The 21542-nt window shown below is 35.4% G+C and overlaps 1 protein-coding gene across 1 annotated transcript in view; it reads right to left on the reverse strand.

Moving 5' to 3' along the window:
* Window positions 1-8375: 8375 nt before the first annotated feature.
* The window catches only part of ZGRF1 (zinc finger GRF-type containing 1), an 81204-nt gene continuing 68037 nt past the window's right edge, over window positions 8376-21542 (reverse strand). Inside the window, exons 27-31 of the mRNA XM_032333180.1 lie at window positions 19704-19827; window positions 10080-10256; window positions 9807-9941; window positions 8854-9115; window positions 8376-8680 (exon numbers count right to left, since the gene is read on the reverse strand). Of these exons, the coding sequence (XP_032189071.1) occupies window positions 8523-8680; window positions 8854-9115; window positions 9807-9941; window positions 10080-10256; window positions 19704-19827 (856 nt within the window). The 3' untranslated portion in view covers window positions 8376-8522. The remainder of the gene's footprint in view (window positions 8681-8853; window positions 9116-9806; window positions 9942-10079; window positions 10257-19703; window positions 19828-21542) is intronic.

The following is a 21542-nucleotide window of genomic DNA, read 5'->3' on the forward strand; positions in this document are numbered from 1 at the left end:
AGCTGGGCTTCCCCCCAAGCCCTGGCCAAGGAGCTGATCACAGGCCACTGGTGGAATGTCTTCTGGCCCCATCTTACCAGAAGCAGTGGCAACAACTCCTGGAATCTGTATGGTCCAACAGCCATAGAGCAAAGAAGTGGGCGGGCAGAGCTGACTGCTCCCAGAACAAAGCCAGTACTGGGAGTGAAGTGTCCTCACACTACAAATAAGGAGAGGGATTAATTCATAGCCAATATTGAAGGTAACTCCTGGCACCTCTCAAAGACAGAACCTGCTCAGGAAATTCAGAGTAACCTGAAGAAGCCCCCCCCTTCCCACCCAGACAAAGGAGCTTCAAGAAAGCCTCATCCCTCTGAACTGTGTGTTTCGACCCCATCTCATTATCAGGGTTGGTGACAACTCCTGGAAACTGCTGCTAACTGTGTGGCCCAGCAACACTCAAACCAAGAGGTATATAGCAGAGCCAACAGTTTGACAAGCAAAGCCAGTGGCCCTGTTCATTCAGGGAACTTTGAATGTAGGTTGGCTTAAGACACAAACAGCTTTAAAGCTGCTTCTCCCACAGCATGTGGGCATCTAATTCATAGCCACATCCATTGCTAAGTACAGCCTTCAGCCCATCTGACCAAAGAACCTAAAATATAGGAAACTACATAGTCCATTCAACAGCACTACTTACTCTAGGACTGGAACAGAAAGCACAGCTCAGGCTTCCCCCCATCTGCAGAGAAAAACCAGTGGCCTCACCTGACCAGGGAATTCAGTGTACAGACTGGCCTGATTTGGGTCGCTAAACAATGAGCAGTAGAGGGCCTGGATCCTGTCCTGTTGCCCTGCTAGAGCGAGGAAGCTAACTCACAGCGCTGTAACACTGAGTCTCAAACATGTAGTAAGCCTAACCTGAAAATCCAGGAAACCGCAGAGACCATCCTACAGTCTTACTTAGGTAGGGAGCCAAGCCAGCCATTTTATTCAATTGTTCTCAGCCAGTGGCACAAGCCCCACCAAATCCTCAGTGCTCAAACACTTACTTCACCCAAAAGTAGACAAGAGTATGCCCCACTTGCTCAAGGATAATATTAAGAAATCCAAACAGAGCTGACTGGTGAAGAATTATTTCTGCCAAAGCAGATCTGTAAAGACTAGAAGAGGAGCCTGATTACTAAATATACAGGTGCCAACATAAGGAGTCAAGGATCATGAAAAAAAAAAATCTTGAAAAATCAGGTAAATATGATAGCACTAAAGAAAATTAATAAAGTTCCAAAAAAAAGAAGATTAATAAAGCTCCAATAATTAACCCTAAAGAAATGGAAGTGTATAAATTGTCAAAGAATTGAAATAATCTTAAGAAAGTTCAGTGAACTACAAGAAAACACAGACAACTAAACAGAATTAGGAAAACAATGCATTAAAAAAAACAAGAGGTTTGACAAGGAAATAGCAATAACCATCCAATAAATATAGACTACCTCTAAACTTCTAAATGAGGATTGTTAAGTGAATTATGCACCATTATTACTATATTGTAGAATCTAACTATAACTATATATTCACCATTATTGGTGAGATTTATATTACCTGTTATTATGGTATTAATTAGCATTCTTTTATTTTTGCTCAAAGAACTTCCTTTAGGATTTCTTGTAACAGGTCTGGTGCTAATAAAGCCTCTGAGCTTTTGTTTGTTCAGGAAACTATTCCTTCATTTCCTTTTTTTTTTTTAATGATTTATTTATCTATTTGAAAGAGAGAGCAGAGGAGCAGAAGGGGTAGAGAAAGAGGGAGAGAGAGAACCCAAAGCAGACTCCATGCTGAGCATGGAGCCCAATATGGGGCTCGATCCCATGACCTGAGATCATGACATGAACCAAGATCATGAGTTGGATGCTTAAGTGATTGAGCCTCCTAGGCATCCCTTTACCCTTTTGTTTCTGAAAGACTTTGTTGGGTATAAAATTCTTGATTGCCAGGTCTTTTCTTTACATATTTTGAACATGTCATCTCATTTTCTCATGGCCAGTAAAGTTCCTGTTCAGAAATTTGTCAAAAGTCTTATACCAGAAGTTCCCTGGTATGTAACCTCTCTTTTCTCTTGCTGCATTTAAAATTGTCTTTGATGTTTGACAACTTAATTACAATGTGTCTCAGTGTAGCTCATTTGGGTTCAACCTATTTGGGATCCTTTGTGTCTCATGAATCTGAATGTCCATTTCTCTCCTCAGGGTCTCTGATTGCTTTAAATGTAGTTTCCGTCCTTTTCTCTTTCTCTTCTCCTTCTGGAATTCCCATAATGCGAACATTTTTTCTTTTCATTGTGTCTCATAATTCCCATAGGCTTTCTTCACTCTTTTTCATTCTTTTTTAGTTTTTGCTCCTCTGAATGGATAATTTTCAATATGCCTTTCAGTGTCCTCTATGTCACAAATTCTTTCTTTGGCTTGGCTAAGTCTACTTTTGAAACTCTCTACTAAATTCTTCAGTTCTATTTTTTAACCCTAGACTTCTGCTTTGTTTTTGTTTCAAAGGGTGCCTATTTATTTGCTGGACTTCTTGTTTTATTCATGCATTGTTTTCCTAATTTAAATGCACACTAAATGGATCATTTACCATGATCAAGTGGGATTTTATTCTTATAATGCAAAGAGGATTCAACATATACAAACCGATGTGATACACTACAATAATAGAATGAAAGAAAAGAATCATATGATAATCTCAATAAATGCAGAAAAAGCATATGGCAAAATTCAATATCCATTCACAATAAACTCTTAACAAATTAGGCATAGAGGAACATATTTCAACATAATAAAGGATATATATGACAAGCCCACAGCTAATGTCATACTCTAAGATGAAAGTAGAAAGCTTTTCCTCTAAGATCAGGAAAAAGACAAGGGTGTCTCCTATTATCACTCCTATTCAACATGGTACTGAAGTCCAGCTAGCAGAGTCAGGCAAGAAAAGATATTGGAGTTGGAAAGAAAGAAGCAAATCTGTCTGTGTTGCATGTAACAACATGATATACATGAAATTGTATATTAATCATGTATATCATAAAATATACATGATATACAGAAATTCTAAAGACTCAAAAAAAAACCCCTTCAATCTAATCAATAAATTCAGTAAAGCTGCAGAATACAAAATTAACATACAAAAATCAGTAGTGTTTCTATACACTAATACTAAATTTCCTGGAAAAGGAAACAAAGAAATTTATTTCACTTATTATAGCATCAAAAACAATGAAATACTTAGGAACAAAATTAACTAAGGAGGTAAAAGATCTCTACTCTGAAAAGTACAAGACACTAATGAAAGAAATCAAAGAACAAATAAATGGAAAGGCGTTCATAGGTTGGAAAAATTAATACTGTCAAAATGTCAAAACTTACTTAAAGCCATCCATAGATCCAATGCAATCCCTATCAAGATTCCAATGGTATTTTTTTTTAATCAAAGTAGAAAAAACACTCCTACAACTTACATGGAACTACAAAAGACCCCAAATAGCCAAAGAATTCCTGAGAAAGAACCAAACAAGAGGCATCACACTTCCTAATTTCAAGCTATACTATAAAGTTGTAGTCATCAAAACAGTATGGTACTGGCATAAAAACAGACAATTACACCAATGGAACAGAATCAAGAGCCCAGAAATAAAACCTAGCATATACAGAAAATAACTGACAAGGGAGCAAAGAATACCGATAAGGGAGAGACAATCTCTTCAATAAATGGTGCTGGAATAACTGGATGTTCACATATAAAAGAAGAAAACTGGAAACATACCTTACATGACTTACAAAAATTAATTCAGAATGGATTCAGCCATAAAAAATGAGAAACCCTATCATTCATGACAACATGGATGGACCCTGAAGGCATAATGCTAAGTAAAATAAGTCAGAGAAAGACAAATACTTTATAAGCTCACTTAAATGTTGCACATTTTTTTAAAGTTTTTTTTTTATCTGAGAGACAGAGTGAGGGCTTGGGCAGGGGGAGGGCCAGAGGGAGAGGGAGAAGCAGACTCCCTGCTGAGCAGGGAGCCCATCATAAGGCTTGATTCCAGGACCCTGGGATCATGACCTGAGCTGAAGGCAGATCCTTAACCAGCTGAGCCACCCAGGCACTCCTATTCATGGCATATTAAATATCAAAAAACCAATCTCCTAGAAAAAGAGATTGGACTTGTGATTACTAGAAGTGGAGGGTAGAGGGAGGAGGAAGTGAAGGAAGGTGATTAAAAGGTACAGAGTTCCAGTGATATCATAAATAAGTATAATGTACAACATGATGACTTTAGCTAACACTGCTATAAGATATACAGGAAAGTTGCTAAGATAATAAATCTTAACAGTTCTCATCACAAGGAAAATGCTTTTCTTTTTTTCCTTTCTTTTTATTGTATCTATATGAGAACATGGACATTAATTGAACCTGTGGTAATTCATTTCACAATATATGTAAATCAAAGCAACAAGCTATGTCTTAAACTTACACAGTCATGTATGTCAATTATTTCTCAATAAAACTGGGGGGGGGGGGAGTAGTATAGATAAGTGACCTTTAGGGCACCTGTGTGGCTCAGGCAGTTACGCATCTGCCTTCAGCTCAAGTCCTGATTCAGGGGTCCTGGGATCAAGTCCTGCAGCTGGCTCCCTGCTCAGTGGGGAACCTGCTATTCCCTCTGCCACTTCCTTCCCTGGCTGGTGAGCTCTCTCCCCCTTTCCTCTCTCTCTTTCTCTCATAAAAATAAAAAAAAAACTTAAAAAAAAAGATAAGTGAACTGTACAACTATAATTATTTTTAGAATGGAATATCAAAAGGAATGAGAATATTAAAAACTATCAATATTCAAACATGGGAAGGCATCTCATGAGAATATTTAATAAATCAGGTATAAAAGCATAATGTGATTCCATTTCTATAAAGTTGAAAAGTCTGCACATGATAACACACATTACAATTTTCTATGTTTTCTTAAGTTCGGATATCCTGAGGATGACAGTGTAGTAGCAGTAAGGGTACACAAAGGGGCTTCCTTGATGTTGATTATGTTCTATGACCCAAGTGCTGGTTACAAAGATGTATTCACTTTGTGAAAATTCAATTAACTGTATACTTGTAATTTATGCACTTTTCTATATATGTGTATTAAAAAATACTTCAAAATTTTTAAAAATTAAAATCCATTATATAATCTATCCATTACAGTCTATATGCCAATAGCTACCATGTAAATAAATGCACAGGAAAGAGACTAGAAGGGCATGAGCCAAAAGTATTCTCTCTTTCATTTGTTCACTCATCCAACAGATACTTATTGAGCACCTGCTATACCAGGTACGGTGCTGGGTATTGGCCATGGCCTGGTACCGGGCACTGCTAACTTCAGGAGTAAATTTCTAGTGTTTGTCTTCTTCTTTTTGTACTTCTAAAAAGTTTTACTGTGAATATATATTTACTTATAAAATAACAGGGCATCATATATATTTATTTTTAAAAGATTCTGATAGAAGGACAAGAACCGCATGTTCCTCTCAATAGATACAGAAAAAGCATTTGACAAAGTACAGCAGCCTTTCTTGATTAAAACTCTTCACAGTGTAGGGATAGAGGGTACATACCTCAATATCGTAAAAGCCATCTATGAAAAACCCACAGCAATTATCATTCTCTATGGGGAAAAACTGAGAGATTTTCCCCTAACGTCAGGAACATGACAGGGATGTCACCACTGCTATTCAACATAGTACTGGAAGTCCTAGCCTCAGCAATCAGACAACAAAAAGAAATAAGGCATCCAAATTAGCAAAAAAGTCAAACTCTCACGCTTTGCAGATGATATGATATTCCATGTGAAAAACTCAAAAGCCCCTACCCCAAAACTGCTAGAACTCATACAGGAATTCAGTAAGTGGGAGGATATAAAATCAATGCACAGAATCATTGCATTTCTAAACACCAACAAGACAGAAGAAAGAAATTAAGGAGTCAATCCCATTTACAATTGCACCAAAAATCATAAAATACCTAAAAATAAATCTAACCAAAGAGGTAAAGAATCTATACTCAGAAAACTATAGAGTACTCACGAAATAAACTGAGGAACACACAAAGAAATGGAAAAACATTCCATGCTCATGGATTGGAAGAACAAATAATGTGAAAATGTCTATGCAATCTAGAGCAATCTACACATCCAATGCAATTCCTATCAAAATATCATCAGCTTTTTTCCACAGAACTGGAACAAATAATCCTAAAATTTGTATGGAACCAGAAAAAACCCTGAATAGCCAAAAGAATGTTCAAAAAGAAAACCAAAACTTATGTCATCACAATTCTAGACTTCAAGCTCCATTACAAAGCTTTAATCATCAAGACAGTATGATACGGCACAAAAACAGACACATAGATCAAAGGAACAGAATAGACAGCCCAGAAATAGACCCTCACTCTATGGTCAATTAATCTTCAACAAAGCAGGAAAGAATATTCCATGGAAAAAAGACAGTCTCTTCAACAAATGGTATTGGGAAAATTGGACAGCCATATGCAGAAGAATGAAACTGGATGATTTTCTTATACCATACACGAAAAATAGACTCAAAATGGATGAAAGACCTCAATGTGAGACAGGAATCCATCAAAATCCTAGAGGAGAACACAGGCAGCAGCTTTTGTACAGCAAAGGAAAGAGTCAACAAAACCAAAAGACAACCGACAGAATGAGAGAAGATATTTGCAAATATCATATTAGATAAAGGGCTAGTATCCAAAATCTATAAAGAACTTATCAAACTCAACACCCAAAGAACAAATAATCCAGTCAAGAAATCGGCAGAAAACATGAACAGACATTTCTCCAAAGAAGACATCCACATGGCTAACAGACACATGAAAAAGTGCTCAACATCACTAAGCATCAGAGAAATACAAACAAAGCCACAAAGAGATACCACCTTATACCAGTCGAGAATGGCTAAAATTAACAAGTCAGGAAACAACAGATGTTGGTGAGGTTGTGAAGAAAGAGGAACCCTCCTACACTCTTTGTGGGAATGCAAGCTGGTGCAGCCTCTCTGGAAAACAGTACAGAGGTTCCTTAAAAAGTTGAAAATATGACCCAGCAATTGCACTACTGGGTATTTATCCCAAAGATAGAAATGTAGTGACCAAAGGGGCACCTGTCTCCCAATGTTTATAGCAGCAGTGTCTACAATAGCCAAACTATGGAAAGAGCCCAGATGTCCATCAACAGATAAATGGATAAAGAAGATGTGGTATATATATACAATGGAATATTATGTAGCCATCAAAAAAATTTTAAAAAAATCTTGGGATGCCTGGGTGCCTCAGATGGTTAGGTATCTGCCTTGGGCTCAGGTTATAATCCCAGGGTCCCAGGATCAAGTTCTTCATTGGGCTCCCTACTCAGAGAGAGTCTGCTTCTCCCTCTCCCTCTGCCTCTTACCCTGCTGTGCTCTCTCTCTCAAATGAATAAATAAAAATCTTTAAAATAAAATAAAATAAAATCTTGCCATTTGCAATGATGTGGATGGAACTGGAGGGTATTATACTAAGCGAAATAAGTCAGTCAGAGAAAGACAATTATCATATGATCTCACTGACATGTAGAATTTAAGAAACAAGGCAGAGGATCATAGGGGAAGAGAGAAAAAAATGAAACAAGATGAAACCAGAGAAGGAGATAAAACATAAGAGACTCTTAATCATAGGAAACAAACAGGGTTGCTGGAGGGGAATGGGTATTATATAAGACTGATGAATCACAGACCTGTACACCTGAAAAAAACAATACATTGTATATTTTTAAAAACAGTAAAAAAATTAAGAAAAATAAATTTAAAAAATATTCTGGGGGCGCCTGGATGGCTCAGTGGGTTAAGCCTCTGCCTTCGGCCCAGGTCATGATCCCAGGGTCCTAGAATTGAGCCCCATGTCGGGCTCTTTGCTCAGCGAGGAGCCTGCTTCCCCCTTTCTGCCTGCTGCTCTGCCTACTTGTGATCTCTCTCCCTTTGTCAAATAAATAAATAAAATCTTTAAAAAAAAATTCTGAGAGATCTATGGTTCAGAAAGGAGTGTTTTGATACAAGTGTGTAGCCATGTTCTAATAGATGAGTTTTTGAGATATTTATTTTTTTAATCGCTTCTCGGCCTTTTGGCTAATATCAGGTGTTGAGATATTTACTTATTTTTGAAGTAATACTGGTATTCCCCAGGAAGCCTTTTCTATGTCCTCTATAAAATCTATTCCTTTAGCAGACAGAAGCCATAATTTTAGAAAGAAATGTCTTTTTATTAGTAAGATTTTATATTGCCTTCAACATCTGCCTATCTAAATATATGTATTTTTTTTACATGTGGTTATTTAATGTTATTTAAATACTTTAAATAGTTTTTGATAACAAGGTTTTAGGATAATTAAAAAATATAAAAACTATATAGTGTAAAATGAATTTGGAATTCATATAAATACAAATTATCTATACCATGTCTTTTTGTGAATGAGATTTATCTTTAGATTTATCTTTTTCATTCTTTTTCTTCTGTTTTTCTTCTGCTTGTTTTTCAAAATAATCTTTAAGAAGATGGTTCAGCTGTGATTCATACTGGCTTGCATGTTGTAATCCATCTTCCCTTCCTTAAAAAGATGATACAAAACATGAGACAACAGTATTTCATAGTGGTCCCCTATTCTTTTAGTTATCTCCTACAGTGGCAAATCCAGAGCTTTCCTATCTGAACCACTCTAAGCGCTAACTCAAAAGTCAGTTTCAATTCAAAATGCTTGAATTAAACATATTTTTATTTTACCTTCACAGTGTTGGATAACACGTCCCCAGAGTCGATTTTTCCGTAAACAGGCTAAATTTCCCACGATCAATAAATGCCTCCTTCCTCTGGTCAATGCAACATTCATTCTTTTTTCTGAATCAATAAATCCTACTTGTCTTGTCCTTACACAGGACAGAATAATGATCTCCTTTTCAGCTCCCTGAAAAGCATCTACTGTGGATACCTGCACAGCTTTAATATCAGGATGGTCAAAGTCCGTAGCACTGAGTAAATGACAAAGCTATGGAGGAAAGAAGAAAGAGATCATTCAGGGCAGGGACTATGAAGAACTTAAGACCTGAACCTATTGACAGCAACCCTTTTTATTTAACTGGTAGTGGATAATTTTCATTTTCTTTTTTATGACTCACAAAGACTTAGTAGTTTCTAAAATGATACATAAATAACGAGAGGACAATATAAGTTAGGCAACAAAATCAAAAGTGTTGATTTATCTATTGCTGGGGAATTCATCTGGATATGCTAATTCAGAGTTGATAAATAATGAAACAGATGAAAAATATTTTTTTAAAAAAGCAAAAACTAGTTAGAAGTAATTAGCTTATGCGTACATTAATATCTGGTATCTATCTTTGATTAATAAAATGAAATGATAATGAAAGAACATTTTGGAAAACAAAGATTGAATCCCATCTGTCCCAAAACACAAAGCATACACTGTATTTTCTTCCCTCTAATTTGTTTATTTGCATTTTTGCCCCAACAGCTGTAAACTGAATTTAATTAAGCCTTGTTAGATTTACATTTAATTATACAGAAAAAAAGCCAGACCAGATAAAAATCAGAATTTTTTTAATATGTTAACTACAGTCCCAAAATTGTTTTTAACCAAAACAAACCACTACAAATGTAATATCAAATATTATAACATAAAATTATAATATTTAAGTATCATAATATGTAATACAAACCTTGTACATCTGGGATTTGTATAATGTTATCACCCCAATCATAGAGCCCACTATTCCACTTGCAATCAGTGATTGAATCAGTTTGAGTGTAAAAGCAGCTTCTGCCACATTATGAAAGCTGTTATCTCTTTCAATCTGGAATAAGAAACAGATCCTAAATTATATTTCCCAGAAAGCCTATGGAAAGACCAAGAAAACCATATAAACAACAACAATAAAATTAAAGCAGGAAACTAAACCATGTTGACTCTCATTAACATTAATGTCATTTACCTGTTCCAGTCCTTTAACGTTATAGAAACACAGGGTTGGGAGCCATTCCAATAAAGGGCTCCTCTCTGTTTCTGAAATGCCATTCATGAGGTTTCCTTCATAAAACAGATCATTAGAGATAGCACTGATCACAGGGTGACAACGGTATTGGGTTCTCAACAGAACTGGCTTATGCCCCTAAGAAATTTAAATGCACAAAAATAGAAAATTGAAGCATTTTTTTCCTTAAGGAAAAAAATAATATTTTAAAATTGGAAAGTATCACCATATTGTGCTCTTAGCAAGTGAATTACAACCATGATGAAACAGACTACAAATACAGTTTTCTTAATTACTAAAGATATTTTCATGGCAAACTATTATTATACCACAAAATTATAAAATATAAAACATGTCAAATCTTCAAATCATTACCTAATAAATATGGCACCTAACATTATGCTTTTATAATCTATGCAGAGTAGGGTGGACACTAAATTAAAAGAGAATCTTCAAAAAAAAATTAGAAAGTGTTGTTGATAACTCATTTAAGAATTTTCCTCCTTGGGTACAAGACATCTTTCATTTTGAATCTTAAAATAAGTTTTCAATTTTGTTAATGTATCATAAAATACACATTCCATGTACTTTAGGGGTCTCTGAAGCATACTCTTTCTTTGCAAAATGTTCTGTAGCACTGTTTGAACATTTTAAATAATACAAGGTACTCTAGTAATAAAAACACATAGGTAGGATTAATGGTCACATAGACAAGGTATTTTTTTTTTAAGATTTTATTTATTCATGAGAGACAGAGAGTGAGAAAGAGAGACGGAGGCAGAGGCAGAGGGAGAAGCAGACTTGGGAACGTGATGTGGGGCTTGATCTCAGGACCCTGGGATCATGACCTGAGTGGAAGGCAAATCCTTAACTGACTGAGCCATACAGGCACCCAAGAAGGTATGTTTTATGGGAAAAAAATAGTAAGTAAAAATCCAATCCTCAGTACTATTTAGGGCCTAAATTTGTGGATGAGTCCAAATCAGTGGGCATGTGGGTGTAGCATGCTACTCTTAATCTTGGGGTTGTGATTTCAAGCCTGAGGGTGGTCATGAAGCCTACTTTCAAAAAAAAATGCTCAAAGGACCATGCTTTAGAACTAGAAACAATGTTAGAGAAATGACTAAATTATGGTATATCCACATTACCTATTTGGTGATTAAACATATTTATGACAACAGTGATGATTACAAAGCTAGTTAGTAACATAGGGAAATGATTTATTATAATGCAAAGTTTAAAAAAGTTAGGATAGAAACTATATAGTATGGTCTCGACTATGTTAGAAAATATTTTTTTCCAGCTTTATTGTGATATAATTGACATATAACATTGGGTAAGTTGAAGGTGTACCAGGAGCTGACTTGATACACATATATTACAAACCGATTACCACCACAGTGTTAGCTAACAGCTCCATCACAGGACATAGATACCATTTCTTTTTTTATGGTGAGAATATTTAACATATATTCTCTTGGCAACTTTCAAGTATGTAATATAGTATTATTAACTATAATCAACATGCTGTTAATTAGATCCCTAGAAGTTATTCATACCCTATAACTAGAAATTTGTACCCTTTGACCAACATGACCCGTTTCCTACCTCTCTACCTTCCAGTTCCTGGTAACCATCATTCTACTCTGTTTGTACAATGTCAGCTTTTTTATTTTTATTTTTATGTTTTTTAAAGATTTTTATTTATTTATCTGACAGAGATCACAAGTAGGCAGAGAGGCAGGCAGAGAGAGAGGAAGAAGCAGGCTCTCCGCAGAGCAGAGAGCCAGATGTGGGGCTCAATCCCAGGACCCTGGAATCATGACCTGAGCCGAAGGCAGAGGCTTTAACCCACTGAGCCACCCAGGTGCCCCAGCTTTTTTAGATTCTACAAATAAATGATATATATTACTGGTCTCTCTCAGATTTATTTCACTTACCATAATGTTCTCAAGGTACATCAATGTTGTTACAAATGGCAGGATTTCCTTTTTTATGGCTGCATGATATTCCAATGTGTGTTTGCACATATCAAATATATGTATTTTTATAGTTTATATATATACATTTATCTGATATAAGCATATACCCCGAAGATAAAGGCTGGAAGGAACACTACTAAAATATTACAAAGGATTTTCTCTTGGGGGCAGTGAGGTTATTACAGTTTTGTTGTTGTCTTTTTTTAACCCTTTAGTTTTCTATAGTTTCTATACTTTTTATCATGATTAGTAGATATTATTTTTATTTCTTTTAATTAATTCTGAGGTAGTTCAAATACACAGAAAAGCAAAGCAATATAATACTCATGTATGTACTACACAGATGTGACATTAGTATTTAGTCCTTGTTGCCTCAGATCTCTCTTTTGTTAAGACATAAAATGTGACATATATAGCTAAAGCTCCCACCTCATTTCCTCTACCAGCTTCTCCAGAAACAGCTTCAAACTAACATTATGTATACATTAATATGTGGTATCTATCTTTTTTCTGAATCAATATCTTATGGCATTCCCATGGAAGTTCTATATGTTTACTACATAGGCATATACCTATGATTAATACATATTATTTGTTATGCTTTTGAAATTCACATAAATTGTGTTCTACACTATGTAACAGTTTGCACCTTGCTTCTCTATCCACTACGTTTATGAGCACTATCTATATGGATCAAGTTAATTCACCTTAACTGTTTTATATATTCCATTTTGTAAATTCTATTCCATTTTACTCTGTAAATAAATCACTTTTAAGTCCTTTATTTATCCTTTTAAAATCCCCTCTAAAAATCTACTTCATATTTTAAAAGTCATCGACAACAAATAAGTGAAAGAGCAAAGAGCATAACAGCATGCATACTATGCTAGCATTTGTTAAAACAGAGGGAAAATACTTTATGTATTTGCTTACACTGACATAAATTATCACTAGAAGGGTACAAGCAAAGGTGACAGTTGCTTTGTGGGAGAGAAACTGAGTGGCTGGGGGACAGGAGTAGAAGTCTTCACTGTACTTTCTGGTTCCTCTTAAATTCAAATCCCAAATCATGTGACAATGTTACCTATTCAAAAATGTTTTAAGAATCTAAATAATTTTGGGGGGCGCCTGGGTGGCTCAGTGGGTTAAAGCCTCTGCCTTCAGCTCAGGTCATGATCCCAGGGTCCTGGGATTGAGCCCTGCATCAGGCTCTCTGCTCAGCAGGGAGCCTGCTTCCTCCTCTCTTTCTCTCTGCCTGCTTCTCCGCCTACTTGTGATCTCTGTCTGTCAAATAAATAAATAAAATCTTTAAAAAAAAAAAGAATCTAAATAATTTTTTAATTAAGATTATTAAGAAGCCACTGGAAAGGTCTAATTCAAAAGAATCTGGACACTGACATTATGGAAGCGGTAGAAAGTTATGCAATTCAATTCAGTTACAATTAAAAGCTCAAGACCATTGAAAGCTTGAGTCTTCACAAATTAAGTACAACTCAACTCAAAACTTAAATCAACTTGAAACTCAGTGTATGGGGAAACTTCTGAAGAAAGTAGAATAAAACTGCCTTGCAGAATCCATTCTCTAATATCTAAAGGGACAACAAAAACACTAAAATAACAAAATAACTAAAAACAACAGCAAAGAAAAAATACAGTAGCCAGGCAACAAACGTTTATAGCCATCCCAATGTCATAAACGTTAAAAGGTTCCTGTCACCAAGAAAAAAACAAAATTTAAGTGGAAAGGAAAAATGCAATACAGATCTTCCTTGACTTATGATGCGGTAACATCCTGATAAACCCATCATAAGCTGAAAATATCATAAGTCAAGATGCGTTTAATACATCTACCCTGTGGAACATCATAGCTTAGCCTAGCCTACCTTAAACATGCTTAGAATACTTACATTAGCATACAGTTGGGCTAAATCACCTATCACAAAGCCTGATTTATAAAGAAGTGTCGGATATTTCTTGTAATTTAATACTGTACTGAAAGTGAAAAACAGAATGGTTGTATGGGTGCAGAATGGTTCTTACATGTATCAGTTGTTTATTTTTATGATCCTGATTGGGAGCTGAGGCCGAGCAACATGAGAAAGGATCTTGACACATATGCTAGCCTGGGTAAAGATCAAAATTCAAGATTCAAAGTATAGTCTCTACTAAATTTATCATTTTCACACCATCATAAAGTTGAAATTGGTAGGTCAAAACATTGTAAGTCAGGAACCATCTGTGTGGTGAGATTCCTAACTCCTCTAGAAGTCATAAAATAGAAATGGCTTCTAAGAATAATAATGAAACAGAGAAAGTGAAATGGGCAGTTTTTAGCGGAAGTGAAGGCTCTGAGGACTAAACATCAAACTGAGAGGACACGTGAAATCCAAGAATAGTCCTCATCTGGGAAAGGACAATACCTCCAACCATGTGGAGTGAATACTGGGACAGGATATTTAACAAAACCTTAGAATTGAGAGAGCACATGTAAGCTAAAAAAGACATTACACATTCTGATTTAGTTCTATTCCAGTCCCACTCCTACTCCACTTCCCTACCACCAGGATACTACAAAAGTAGAGAATACAAATCTGAGAGAGCTACTTAAAGATGAACATCAAGAAATCAAGTAGGAATGGCAACTATGCAAACATATGATGGCTTCTCCCCCAAAATTAACAAAATAAAGGAAGACAATGCAAACAATATGTATAGAGCCCAGCCTAGACAAAACACAACCAAGAATCAGAAGAAAATTTTCCTCAAGTATAAAAGCTTTAGAATATAATCAGAATATAATTGAGTGAAACAAAATCTCAAAGGTGAGATGATGAAAAGATAAGATTAAAAGGGAAATTTCAATCATAAAGAAAAAAACTAATTTCTAAAACTAATTTAAAGAACGGGTTCCCTCTCTTGCTGGGTCTCTCTCTCTCTGTCAAATAAATAAATAAATAAAATCTGAAGGAAAAAAAAAAAAGAAATTAAGGTAACATAAATGGAAGACAGATAAAGATACCCAATATCAGAATAACTGGGGAACCTCTGTTTTAGACTGAATGTGTTCCCCACCCCAATTACTATGTTGCAGCGTGGAACCCCAAAGTTATGGAATTTGGAGGTGGGGCCTTTGGAAGGTAATTAAGGTTTAGATGAGCATAAGGATGAGGTCCTCATGATAAGATTAGTCTCCTTATAAGAGGAAGAGGCCAGAGTTTTCTTTCTTTCCACCATGTGAAGATACAGCCAAGAACAGAGCTCTTATCAGGAACCAAATGAAGCTACCTTGACCTTGGCCTTCCCAAACTCCAGAATTGTGAGAAATAAATCTGTTGGTTAAGCCACCCAGTATATGGTATTTTGTTATAGCAGGCTGCACAGACAAGCTACTGACAGAGAATTCAACATGTGGAACAAAAACCTTTCCTGAAACAAAGAACGAAAAGAATTTCCACTTTGAGATAACATATTACAGAGTGATTAGTTACAGAAAGCTCCACACTAAGATATACTGTAGTAAGTTTATCAACTTTAAGGTTATAAAAATATTTTTTGAATCCAAGTAGAAAATATAAATCATTACAAGGGGAAAATAATCAGTTTGGCCCCCAAATTCACAGTAATAGCAACAATTCAATAAGCCAAGGTGCCATTTAACAATTTAAAGGAAATAGACACTTGAAACAAAAAGAACTCAGGAAAGTAGGCATCTATGAGCCATTCTGGAAAAAAAAAAAATGATGATGAAGTCCAAGGCACCCAGATGAATGAAAAGGTACTGAATTTTTTAAATATAAAACTGATTCTAAATAACTATACAAATTATGATTGTAAAACAAAAAGAATAATGATGTAATAACTAACAAAGACAGGAACATGGGAAGGGATAAAAAAAGGGGGGTAAAGCATGAGAGCACTAGTATCTCTATCATTTAGAGCAAAGAAATTAATCCATCTGTATAAAATCTGTTAGAGGATCTTTTAGAAAAACTCTCTCTTACGGATAAAGAAATATTTATTTGAGATTTAATTATATCTAGTTTCATTTCAGTTTTTCTCCTCTGCTAAGAAAGTACAGATTATTGGAAGTTCAAACAGCAAAATAACCCCCTAAATGCAATTTAAACTAGCAAGAATAGGGGTGCCTGGGAGGCTCAGTTGTTGAAGTGTCTGCCTCCAGCTCAGGTCATGATCCTGGGGTTCTGGGATAGTGTCCCACATCAGGGGGTCTGCTTCCCCCTCTTCCCCTGACCCTCCCCCAGCTTGTGCACACTCTCTCTCTCTCACTCTCTCAAATAAATAAATAAAATCTTTGAAAAAGAATAAGCTAGCAACAATGAAAATTAATTAATAATAAACTAGCAACAATGATAACATTTTTCTTTCGACAACAGATTTTCTATAACTCTTTTGGGTCATATTTTAATCTTCTGCTTTTAAAATAGCTCGATTTAGATTATTGCATCAAAACAATAGTAATAATGAATAGGTACAAAAATTATGGTATATACATACAATGAAACATTATTCAGCCATAAAAAAGTAATTAAATCCTATGCACCAATCAAATAGAATGGAGGATTTAGAAATAAACCCACACAAAGTCAACTGATTTTTAACAAGGGTGCCAAAACCATACAATGGGGAAAGGACTGTTTTTTCAACAAATGGTGCTGGGAAAACAGGATATCTGCAAGGAAAAGAAAAAAGTTGACCTGTACCTTATATACCATCTACAAAAAATTAACTCAAAAGGGATCAAAGAATTACATGTAAGAGCCAAAACTGTAACATTCTTAGAAGAAAACACTGGGGGAAGTCAGTATGACACTGGACTGGGCAACAATTTCATGGCTATGACACCAAAATCATAAGTGACATAAGGAAAAAATAGACAAATTGGACTTCATCAAAATTACAAACTTTTGTGCATCTAAGGATACTGTCAAGGGGCACTTGGATGGCTCAGTTGGTTAAGCACCCACCTCTTGATTTTGGGTCAGGTTATGATCTCCGGGTCATGAGACTGCACCCCATGTCAAACTCCACAGTGGCCTGGAGCCTATTTAAGATTCTCTGTCCCTCTGCCTACCCCCCAATTGACTTGCTCATACAAGTTCTCTCTCTCAAAAAAAAAAAAAAAAAAAAATTGTCAAGAAAACAAAGACTACCTAAGAATGGAAGAAAGCATTTGCAAATAAGGGTTTAATATCCAGAAAATATAAAGAACATACACAACTCAACATCAAAAAACCAAACATCCCAATTAAAAATTGGGCAAAATATTTCAATAAACATTTTTCCAAAGATAAGCACATGCAAAAATGCTTAATGTCCTTATTCATTAGGGAAACCACAATGAGAAAGCTTCTTCACATCTATTAGGAGAGCTATTATTTAAAAAGCCCCAAAAATATAAAACAAAAAAAACAAATATTGGTGAAGATGTGGAGAAACTGGAACATTTTGTTGAGAAATTCCTGTAGGGAATGTAAATGGTATAGCTGATATGGAAAACAGTTTGGCAGTTCCTCAAAAAGTTAAATACAAAATTATTGAGGATGTGGAGAATGGAGAAACTTCTTACACTGGGAATGCAAACCGATGCAGCCACCCTGAAAAACTGTATGGACATTCCTCAAAAAGTTAAAAATAGAACTACTATGTGATCCAGGGTATTTGCACTTCAATACAATACAAAATACAAATATAATACAATAAAATACAAATACAAAATAAAAATATAATACAAATAAAATACAAATGCAAAATATAAAAACACAAAAACACGAATTCAAAGGCATACATACACCCTGATGTTTACAGCAGCATTATCTACAATAACCAAACTATGGAAATAGCACAAGTGTCGACTGACTGATGAATGGAAAAAGAAAATGTGATATAGATATATATAGATATATATAGGTATATAGATACACACACACACACACACACACACACACACACACACAATGGAATATTATTACTCAGTCACACACACACAAAAAAGAATGGAATCTTCCCATTTACAATGACAGGGATGGAGCTAGAGAGTATAATGCTAAGCAAAGTAAGTCAGAGAAAGACAAATACCATTTGATTTCACTCATCTGTGGAATTTAAGTAACAAAACAAGCAAAGGGGAAAGAAAGAGAGGCAAACCAAGAAACAGACTCAACTACAGAGAACAAACTGATGGCTATTAGAGGGGAGGTGGATAGTGGGATGTGTTAAATAGGTGGTGGGGAGTAAGGAGGGCACTTGTGAGAAGTACTTGGTGTTGTATGGAAGTGGGGAATTACTATACAGTACATGTGTATTTTAACTAACTGGATTTGAATATAAACTTAAAAATAAAAAAGAAAATGGATTTTAAAAAACCATAAAATTATTGTATGACCCAGTAGTAACACTTCTGGGTACATAATCAAAAGAACTGAAAGCAAAGACTTGAATAGGTATTTATATACCAATGTTTATAACAGCATTATTCACAGTAGCTGAAAGATAGAAACAACCCACGTATCCATCCATAGATGAGTGAATAAATAAGATGTGGTATTACACATAATGGAATGTTATTTGGCCTTAACAAAGAATGAAATTCTGACACATACCACTACATGGATGAACCTTGAAAGTATTATGCTAAGTACATAAGCCAAACACAAATGGATAACTATTGTATGATTCTACTTATATAAAACACCCAGAGTAGGCAAATTCATAGAGAAAGAAAGTAGAATAGAGGTTATCAGCTCAGGAAAGAAGCATATTAAATAATGGGTACAAAGTTTCTGTTGGGATAATGAAAAAGTTCTAGAAATGAGCAGGGCAATGGCTGCACTACGTTATGAATATACTTTTTAAAAATGTAATATAGTACGGACATATGCTACAGTGTGGATGAACCTCAACAACACTGCTAAGTGACAGAAGCCAGGCACAAAAGGTCACATATTATATAAATTCCAAATTGTATAATACGAAAGTTGTAAGACTGTATGATATACAATCCCCTGAAGAGATAAATCTATGTAGACTAAAAATGGACTGGTGGTTGCCAGGGCTGGAAGAAGGAGAAAATGGACAGTAACTGTTCAAGGAGTATGGGATTTTATCTTGGGGTGATAAAAATATGTTGAAACTAGAGAGAGGTCATTACACAGTATTGTGAATGTACTAAATGTCACTGACTTATTTAGTTTAAAATGGTTAATTTTATGTTATGTGAATGTTACCTCAATTTAAAAATATATTAATAATTAATTTTTTAAAATTCTTTTAAATGTGAAGCAGCACTCTGCAACAGCTCTACAATAGGGGACAGGGACGATAGAGACATTATAGAGTTTTTTAAATTTTAGAGCAAAAGCAATGCATTTATTACCCACTACTAAAGTACATGGGGAAAAGATTAATTTTATAAAAGGGCATTCAAATTACAGGGTTCTACTTATCTTTAAGAGGGGTACTTTCTAAACAATTACAGTTAAAATTATTTTAGGGCATGGGGGTAGTTCTAATATCTTCATTATCTATCAATCTACACAGTGTATAATCAATAAATTATAATTTTGTATGAATTCAGCAGTAGTACCATTAAGCAAAGCCGATCAAAAAGAGTTTGTTCCAATCCTTTTTCATGAGCTGCATCAGAACCCTGAATAGTAGGAGGAAGCTGTTTGGGATCTCCAACAAGAATCAGCTTTTCACACTCAAACCTAAAAACAGAATTCCAAAAGTTAATCTAAGCAACAACAAAAAAGGATGCATTGATATCACTTATTGCACTATTTTTTTTTTTAAGATTAATTCATCTGAGAGAGAGAGAGAGAAAGGGCAGGGGTGGGGGAGCAGAGGCGGAGGAGGAGAGTGGGAGAAACTTAAGCACACTCCTCATTGAGCCCAGAGCCCAGTGAGGCTCAATGGGGCTCCAACTCATGACCCTAAGATAATGACTTTAGGCCCAAACCAAGAGTCAGAGGCTTAACCAACTGTGCTGCCCACATGCCCCTTATTGCACAATTTTCTAACATGTATTTCAAAAAACTGGAATATCACAAAGAGTTCTAAGAACTGGGGTACCTAGCTTGCTCAGTCAGTAGAATATGTGACTCTTGATCTCAGGGTTTTGAGTTCAAGCCCCATACTGGGTATAGAGATTACTCAAAAATAAAAAAATCTTAAAAAAAAAAAAAAAAAAAAAGAAGTTCTGGTAACCAACAAGGCTTGATAATGCTAATAAATGTATTAAAAGGATTTGAAGTTATTGAGTTAAAAATCCTTTACAACTTTTTTCCACATAAAACTCCCTTTATAAATGGGGCACCCGGGTGGCTCAGTGGGTTTAAGCCTCTGCCTTCGGCTCAGGTCATGATCCCAGGGTTCTGGGATGGAGCCCCACATCGGGCTCTCTACTCAGCAGGAAGCCTGCTTCCTCCTCTCTCTCTCTCTGCCTGCCTCTGCCTACTTGTGACCTCTGTCTGACAAATAAATAAATAAATAAATCTTAAAATTAAAAAAAAAAAAGAAAAAAACTCGTTAAATGTCTGCCTGCCTCTGCATGGAATTAGCATTTTGCAGAACACATTTTGAGAAACAATGACTTTTAAATTCTGTAAACTCAGAGGCTTTCTTAAAAGTCATTTGGCTTAAACTCTTGTTTTAGAGATGAAGTAAATTAGGCTCCTGGGGCTAAATGTCTTTCTAAATAGAGGTAGGATATCATGGGAAAATGTCTGGTTTTCATAGAAGAGTCTATATCAAAATCTCAGCTCTATTATATTCTATGGACATAAGTTATTCAACTTCTCCAAGCTTCATTATTCTGACTGGTAACTGGATGTATTAATACCTTGCAAAACTGTTATAAGGACTTAGTGAAGTATATAATGTGTTTAATGTACAGTAGGTGCTCCAAAGTATTACTCCACTATCCTCCCTGCAACGCCTTACTGTTCCTCCATTCCTCGCTCCTGAGTAGGGTGACCAACTCACCCTGGTTTGCTCAGGACTGTCCCAGTTTAAACTAAAATTCCTACAATTAAGGACCTCCAAGTCCCAGGGAAAACATACTAATTGGTACCCTGCTCCCTCATTAACCAGGGATAGAGCAAGGACTAGAACACAGGTCTACTGGGTCCAAGTTTAGCACTTTCTCTATCACCTTTAGGATCCCTCAATTAGAAATGTTTTAAAAGCATAATGTTTCAATTAGCTGATACAGCTTAGAAGATGTCATAGTCTTCTAAATTTTAGTACACGAATTTTTAACTTATTTTTCTTTATATACTTTATATCCTTTCATAATATAATTTTCAGAACCTAAACACTGGAATTTTAACAAAGTAAGTTATGGAAGAACATTCTTCAATAGCTTAGGTTCTCAAAGTAGGACTAAAATGGAACCTTTAATCTAGCTGGGAAATCTGTAAAG

This window comes from Mustela erminea, chromosome 2, assembly GCF_009829155.1.
Source record: "Mustela erminea isolate mMusErm1 chromosome 2, mMusErm1.Pri, whole genome shotgun sequence".
Classification (NCBI taxonomy): domain Eukaryota; kingdom Metazoa; phylum Chordata; class Mammalia; order Carnivora; family Mustelidae; genus Mustela; species Mustela erminea.